The 8,824-nt window shown below is 33.9% G+C and overlaps 1 protein-coding gene across 1 annotated transcript; it reads right to left on the minus strand.

Annotated features, from left to right (window-relative positions):
* Nucleotides 1–6,296: 6,296 nt before the first annotated feature.
* Nucleotides 6,297–7,182, minus strand: LOC126761924 (juvenile hormone acid O-methyltransferase-like). The gene is made up of 2 exons (XM_050478356.1): nt 6,869–7,182; nt 6,297–6,742 (listed from the first exon to the last, which is right to left on the minus strand). Exons 1-2 carry the CDS (start codon nt 7,053–7,055, stop codon nt 6,297–6,299), a joined length of 633 nt encoding a protein of 210 aa, XP_050334313.1. The 5' UTR covers nt 7,056–7,182.
* Nucleotides 7,183–8,824: the final 1,642 nt, after the last annotated feature.

Genomic DNA, 8,824 nt, shown 5'->3' on the forward strand with positions numbered 1-8,824 from the left:
TAAAGATTTGATATAATTTTGGAGACACTTTCCTCGTTGTCGCGGTTTAACCCTGCCCTGGCATTGCAGGTTAATTAGACTAATATTTTTAATTGTTTTTTTCGGGCTACGCTCGTCCCGGTATTTATATTTGTATTTTGTATTTGTAGTTTCATTAGATGGAATTAACTAACCGTGCCAAGGTGACAAATTCTGTTACGCCCCTCCTACGTCATATCTTGTCTTCTTCATTCTTTTATTTATTTTCTGAGGCTAAAGTACCAAACTCGCCATTATCACATTCTCTTTTGTTTTGCATATGTTTATGTTTCAGGTCTTACGCATGCCTGAGTAAATTTATTTATTTCTGATTCTGTTTCTGTGTCAGGTCTTAACTTGCCTGAAATAATATTGATTTATATACATATTTCATTCGCAATGTATGTAATTGATTTATTTTATGTTTCAGTTGGTGCGTTTCTTCGCTTGGTTTTGGAATTAGAAAGTTTCGATATACTATGTCTTCAGTGGACTATCCCTCATCATCACGGTTCTATCCTGCCTCAACATTGCAGGTCAGTTCATTCACAATCATCAATATTTTTATTTTGCATTTGTGAGCTCCTTCTTGGTATTTGTTATTTGGTTATTTGTATTTGATTAAATTGTAAACTTAATGATCCACAACACTAATGTGATGATTTCTGTTCGGTCCTCTTTGGACATAATCGATTCCCCTTTTTTTATAATTGAATTTATATTGGAATCGATATAATGGGTTGTCAAAAAAGTCTTGCGGTATTTTTATTGAATTTTGTTTTTTTTTTTTATTGAAATTGAAATGAATTTTTGATGACTCATGTCCAGCTCTTGACCGATGCTACGGCTGATGCTATGCCGGTCTCTTTCGACCAATTCAGCGATTTTATCGCAATTTTCGACGACAGGCCTTCCGGAGCGTGGCGCATCTTCGACCACCTCTACACCAGAACGAAAACGTTGAAACCATCGTTGTGCGGTGGAAATGGAAACTGTATCGGGTCCATAAACTGCACAAATTTTATTGGCGGCTTGAAATGCATTTTTGCCTTTATCGTAGTAGTACTGTAAAATATGCCGTATTTTCTCTTTATTTTGCTCCATGTTTGCGACGCTATAACTCACGAACGAATTAAAAGAAACGACAATCAATCAAACACGTGTTAGCGCGTGAAATGAGCTTTCCAAAAAGGTACAGCATGACCCGATGCGTCGAATAAAACTAGAACTACGCGCTTTCATCGCCAACTAGCGAAAATACCGCAAGACTTTTTTGACAACCAATATTTTAATTTATTAATTTGAATTTATAAAATATTGCGTTGCATTGAATCCTTTTTATACGCTGAACAGGGTATATTAAGTTTGTCACGAAGTTTGTAACACCCAGAAAGAATCGTCGGAGACCCTATAAAGTATATATATAAATGATCTGTATGTCGAGCTAAGTCGACTTAGCCATGTCCCTCTGTCTGTCCGTCTGTCCGTCTGTCTGTATATATGTATACGAACTAGTCCCTCAGTTTTTAAGATATCGTTTTGAAATTTTGCAAACGCCATTTTCTCTTCAAGAAGCTGCTCATTTGTCGGAACGGCCGATATCGGACCACTATAACATATAGCTGCCATACAAACTGAACGATCGGAATCAAATGCTTGTATGGAGAACTTTCACATTTGACAAGATATATTCACGAAATTTTGTATATATTATTTTCCAAAGCAACAATGTAATCTTCGAAGAAATTGATCAGATCGGTTAACTATAGCAAATAGCTTCCATACAAACTGAACACATAGTTACTAACAGAAATGCACCTGTGAAGGGTATTTAGCTTCGGTGCAACTGAAGTTAACGTTTTTTCTTGTGCTAATTGAATTTAATTTATATTGGAATCAAGGTATTTGAATTTTTATTAATTTGAATTTGTAATGGTTTCAGGTTCTCCTGCGTGATGACGTTGCAATCGCTATTCGGACAATACGGCGGCTATTGCAAGCCTGTTGTTATGGGACAATACTTATGCGCTGTAGTGGAGCTGTCAACGATAATTTTGACAGGTTAGGTTATGTTGCCCATGGTAAGTAATGTTTACTCTATTATTATGGTATTACATCTATTAATATTCTCTCTCTTTTGGCAGGATATGCAGGTTTCTCTGTCTACAAGGGTAGGTATGCAATTATTTATTCTAATTATATATGACCATCTTTAGCCAGGTGATTAATTATTTTATATTCTATTTTCAGATTTTCTTGGATATCACCGGAACATTGGGATATTTAATCTCCGATTGACTATGTATATGTTATAGGGCTGGTCGATTTAAAAATTGCCCATCGCTCCATGAAAATCATATTCTAGGGATCAAAATAAGAAACTTTGCCGAAGGAACCATACCTCTAAAACGAATTTCATGTCCCCCAATTTGGGTCGAACTTTTGGGTAGGGGCAAATTTTGAAAAATCCCACTTTGACCCATTTAGAGTGCTCTAATCGAGTCCAAATGTGTGACCGACCCCCACTAACCCACCCATGCCAGTGGCACACCCCTTGGAACTCCCCTGGGGGGTTCCCCATACAATCATTTCAAAAAATCACCATTTTTGGCCTTTACATGAAAAAATCATCTAAATGGCTATGTTTTTTCTTCATTTTTATTTATTTATTTATAATAATATCTATCTTTTCTCTTAAGAAATTTATTTAGTCAGAACATATGTAAATGAAAAAATTAATTTAAGTGAGTTATAGAAAAGAAACTAAAAAAAATTATTGTTTGAAGTCTTTTTTACTTTCTAGTCTGGGCAATTTCGCACGGCTCTCTAATGTCATCGCCATGACAGCCTCTACATTTTCCGGTATAACCCGTTTGGAAACGCTAGCTAGCAATTGAACATGTCGTTCCGTTCCTTGTATGTGTGATGGAATTTTTGGATCATTAAACGGTGGATCATCTTGATTTAAATATTCTTTCAATGTATCGTACGGAATGCTTCGCGTGAATGGTGGTTGAAATACGATATTTATATCATTCAAATTGATCATTTCCATATAACTTGTGCAAATTAAAGTTTATATCTGGTTTTTTATAAACTCTAAGTTCCATTGGCTCGTCAACATCGGTTCGATAAGGTAGAATTTTCTTGATGGCACAGTCGCGCTTTTCTTTCCTATCATCAAACAACATTGGTGACAAGATATTTTCCGGATGCGCATAATATGAATTATCTTTAATTACTTGATTGACAATTTTGCGTAAACGAGGTTCTAGAAAGCGTGACCAACCAATGAACTTGAACCATCCTAGTATGATACTTCTCATCAATTTTATCTATCGTTAAAGTATCATCTTTTCTGCCATCGAATGAAAACGCTAACAAATTGGTATCATCTAACCGTTTGCGAAGCACTTCTTGTCTGCATTTCTCTTTTTCTCTGCGAACTTTCGATTTATCCATGATGAGAGGTTTCCCATGCTTATCTTTAATTTTAAAATCTTGCAAAAGAGCGGTTCCCAATGCTGATGCTACTCTGTCAGGCACAGCAAATCTGTCACATACCAAGACAAAGTTAAAACAATCGTATCTCTCTGTGTATTGTAAACTTGTGCTTCTATCCATATCTTCTTGAACCGGTGGCGGTGCGTATGTTGAATCATCGGGATCTTGTTATGTTGGCATTGATGGCATAGACGTTGCTCCTTGCTCTTCAGTTTCCATCATAAATGCATTCATTGTTAGTCTTCTCTGATTACGTTGATCGTGCATGAACTCTTTGAGGCGTTCGGGAACCCAGCCGCATGCACATGGAGCTGCCTTCAAATCGCATTTACATGTTCCAATGTAAAAAATTGTTTCCAGAGATTTTACATACTCTGTAAATTGTTGGGTGTTGTTTCTTCTCTTGATTTGCTCTTGATACTTTTCAAGCAGTTTATTCAATTTATTACATACACTTTTTTTCAGCATTATTTCCATACCAAGCTTTTCCCAAATTCCAATCAACTAATCTTGTACTTGAATAGTGAATGATTTATGGGAAAATTTTTTTTGTTCTGTTTTAGCACGTTCGCTTAAGTAAAAATAATATCTCAAGATATCCAGATGGGTTGGTAAATTAAGATCAGTCAAATCAGTAGACACACCAAAAACAGTAACATTATGCTTGGGTATATGACTCATTGGGTTTTCGATAGTTGTTGATGTAGTTGCTTCATCTCGCGGTGTAGAGGATCGTGGATTCATTGTAAACTTTTTGATTTGGAATGGTCACTTCACTTATTTTTTTTTTGAAATACCATAGTGGTTATTGCTTTAGTTCTCCTCACTTTCAGAGGTAATAAGAATGAAATGGTAATTTCAATTCTATTTCAAAATTTGCCCCTATCCAAAAGTTCGACCCAAATTGGGGGACATCAGAATTCGTTTCAGAGGTATGGTTCCTTCGGCAAAGTTTCTTATTTTGATCCCTAGAATATGATTTTCATAGAGCAATTTTTTTGCCTCCCCACAAATCGACCCCGCCTAATATGTAAGTATTTGGATTTGGGGATTTCTCGACCTTGAGGAGAAATGGAATCTATTTATTATCATTTGTTATAAGTCTGAGTGCAACATCGATGTGAGAATTTAATATTTTTAATATTTGCAATATTTTTAAACGTTGACTGATGGTGAAATTTACTATTTTTACTCTGATTTGTTAATTATTCATGTACTTCCAATCAATAAAATGTGCCTTCAACTAGTGATCTTGCGTGCTTTTATAATTTGTTTATATTTTTCTGAATGCCCACTGATTTTTCCTCATAAATTTGGGATTTTCTGCGTTTTGATCGAGTCCTTCCCATTGCTCTAAAGTATTTATTTTATGAATTATTTTTGGATTTTGAGTGTGTAGACAAAAACTAGATGAGTGGTTATTCATGGGTCATAGCCTTGGATCATAAACGTTCGATGTATCATTTTAATGATAATCCCCTTAGTAAACAGAGAACACGTATGAATACGTGACAAAACACCGTTTCTACGGATTCTAGGTCATGGAACGTGTGTTTTAGGATACGCCAAAGGCGTTCCAACGATTTCATGCGCTTGTGAAACGATTTACTAGACTGTCGGTTTCACGATTTTCGACCTGTTCTGGCCTATTAGCCTCTTTCTGAACACGAATCATCCTAAATAGATGATATTTATTAGTTATTGCAAAAGTGTTTCTCGTGATGTGGCGAAATGAACTTTTGACAAACAACTTTAAAACTCAGTAAAAACCGTTTCTGCGGATTCTAGGCGATGGAACGTGTGTTTCATGATACAGCAAAGGCGGTAAACGATATTAATTAAATGAGTTTTGTTATCTTTCGTGTTCCGTTTATTCCCATGTTTTTCAATGATTTTTAGGAAGATTTTTAATTTATAAAATGGAAAATTGAGACTGGGAGCTGATTTGTATTTGTAGCCGAAATGTGTTTCAAATATTTTGTATGAGTCTTAAATTGAATTGAAATAAACTCGGTCATTTCTTAATTTTATTTACAACAGTTGCGGGAAATCCTATTTTATTTTTATTTATTAAAAATATATTGGATCAATAAATAAATAAAATTTCTTTTATATATTTTTTGTTTTCATAAGTTTACATTTTTTTATTCTTGCAATACAATTACAAATGGCATGCGACTAGCACATGCTTTAACAAGAAAACATTCAGATATTTTATTTGAGACTACAATCTGTTCGAAACTAATTTAATTTTCAAGAAATTTAGCTTGCTCTTCTAGACAACAATTAGACAAATCTGTTAATTAATTTCCTCTGAATTCTCGGGTTTTTGGATTACAATTGTGAGTACCGAAAAGCGACAATCTACAGTGGAACTTCCTCTGGTGGAAACGCACTTGGTCTTGAGACGTTCCTTCATATCTTCCCTGCATTTTTTCTGGACATCATTTGGCATTTTATTTACACATGGATTAACAGCCATCACCAAATCTACAATGGAAAATATTTGAATTTCGAATATTCTGATTTATCTATTTTTCTTATTCTTATTCGTGGTCACGTAATGATGACCTTTTAAAAAATCTTACCAACTAGAGTGTCCAAACTTGGATAGGTGAATGTATTCCATTTGTTAACACAGTACTCTACTTTGAATTTGGCTGCAATTAGATCCTTCTTCATCATCTGGTCAGCATCTGCACAACCCTGGTGAGGAGGTGTCCACTTCTCTGAACCTGAAAAAATTTCAAATTTCAAATGAACTCATAATGAATTCATAAAAGAAGAAAGACATTTTCATGGAATATTTTGCGGTAAGTTGGCCGTGTCCGAAGCACGAAAGTCTTATTTTTACTGAATGTGAAATCCATTGAAAAATGAGAAAGATTTAAGAAGCGAATGCTTATGAATATTACCTGCATGTATGGTGCAAATCTTGGATCTTTTTCCTGTTCCGGATACATATCGTATATCATGTGATGGGAAATGGTTAAAATAATGGCTTTACCCCCTGGTCGAAGAAGTTTGTAGATGTTCTGTAATGCTTTCAGTGTATTCTTACACCAGTGGAGAGCATAGAACGAAACTGCATGATCAAATTGTTCGATCAAGTTTTTTGGTAGCTCAGACGTTTGCATATCTAACTCAATGAATGATAGTTTATCATCAACTGCATAATGCTGTTTTGCATACTCAATCATTTCTGGGGATATATCAGCACCTACAGACAAAATACTCGTATGATCACCACCAAAATATTTAAACATGAAAGGAAATCATTTATGATGGAAATCATTTGCCACTAAAACTTTGTCAAACATTATTTTTTCCAATTTACAATATTTACCAACAATAACAGCCTCCCTGCCGACACATGGGACAAGTATATCTCTTGTGGTATTTCCAGGACCGCAGCCTATATCGATAATTCGACCATTCATGTTCCTGAACTCCTCCGAAAATTGGCCGATCAATTCCAATATATTACGAATCTGGGTAGCATTCGTTGCAGCGTATTTATTTGGTTGATTCATCTCTGAATGATTCAATCAACGATTAATAAAGATGCTCGATGAACCAATCAACCTCTTCACCACACACAAATACAAATACTCTTTCTTTACCTATTGATTTTATTCTGATGAGCAATCGAAATATTATTCTATCTGAAAAATAAAAATAGGATGATAAAATTAATGAGAATTGCAACATCATTATGTTTGTCTCGTATGTGCGCTTCTATTATACAATAGTATACCTAAAAATCTTTCTGTTTAAGTTTACTTTTACCCCTTACCACTGGTGGGGGGAAGTAAAATATATACAGAAATAATAAGAAGGTTTCCTATGAGATTGTATTTGAAATCTGATTTTATTTTTATTGAACAGCTCCTTTTATACAAAATTCTTAACCTGTGTATTTAAATTAATTATCAGACCAACGCATAATACATAATAAGTGCGTTGGTCCTATCTAAAAGAACACGTATATTTTATCAGCAAATGCATTTGTATACATTTGCAAGTGTGCATCTATTGCATTTCTATTTGTTTGTTTATGTAAGTATGTATGTGCGTGTGTGTGTGTGTAAGGGTTGTTTTTCTGTATTGTATTCTTATAACATATTTTTCTTTTATTTGCTGCATTTTTGTATGCAGTCAACTGATAGTGGACTGTATATTATTGTTCAAGTAATTTGAACAGCCATTTTCAAATGAAAATCAAACTACACTAGTTAAACTTCATTATATCAATCCATTATACATATACAAGTTGATCATTTCAACATTTTAGCTTAACAAGAGATTTTTTCATTTGGATATTCACAGATATGATTTAAGGAAATGTTGAAAGTGAGTGATCAAGCCATATAAGATGATGAAAAATAAGAAACTTTTAATCCAGTATCATTTATCCGACAATTATTGCGGCCGTATCACACATCAAAGTTCCTTAAACGGAATAAACAAAAGATCTAAATTCTCGTGAATTTTTCTCAAATACGGCAATACCTCGGGGATTATATCGAGATTAATGTTTTGTCCTTGTACTTTTTGTTGTGAACCTTTGTAGAAAGTTGAATTTGAACATCGTACAAGGATAAGAAGTTTCAAGCGATATAAATAATGTGCTATATATAATGTAGGAAAAGAATCAATTTCTTGCTCAAATATAATTTTCAATGCCATGTCCTCCAACTTGATCAAATCGTATCCGCAATGACAAAATTGCCAACTTCATATAATATTTAACACTTATTGCCCGATAATGAAAAATGTTCATTAACAATAATAAATTATAATTAAATTACAAATTCACTAACCGTTTTTAATTGGAATCGAATTCAAACTCACACCATTAAAAATTCAGATGACTTTGTGATTGAAATTGCAAGAGATTACCAACAGTTAATTTTCCATCACAACGAATCCCGTAGAAAATTCTTTAAATACATGCATCAAAGAACAAAAACAAATCATAAATATCATAATGTATTCAATTGAATTGACAATTATTTACCGTGACGAGAATTACTTTGCGGTCTTGGTGTAAAGGAAGATGAGTGAAATTTTATTTTTCGATAATCCAGACACCATTAAAGACATTCGCGACTAGCTCTTTCAAAGACTAACCATAGTAACTACCAATGAATTCGGTTCATTTTATTCAAACCATCAGAATTAATTATAATAATATAATGTTTACATGAAGGGATTAGCCTGAAGAGGCCTTCAATCTCTATATTGTATATGGTATAATGGATTCATCAAATAATTATTCGACATGAGATTTATTTGGTGA

The sequence above is a fragment of the Bactrocera neohumeralis genome, chromosome 6, assembly GCF_024586455.1.
Source record: "Bactrocera neohumeralis isolate Rockhampton chromosome 6, APGP_CSIRO_Bneo_wtdbg2-racon-allhic-juicebox.fasta_v2, whole genome shotgun sequence".
Taxonomy (NCBI): domain Eukaryota; kingdom Metazoa; phylum Arthropoda; class Insecta; order Diptera; family Tephritidae; genus Bactrocera; species Bactrocera neohumeralis.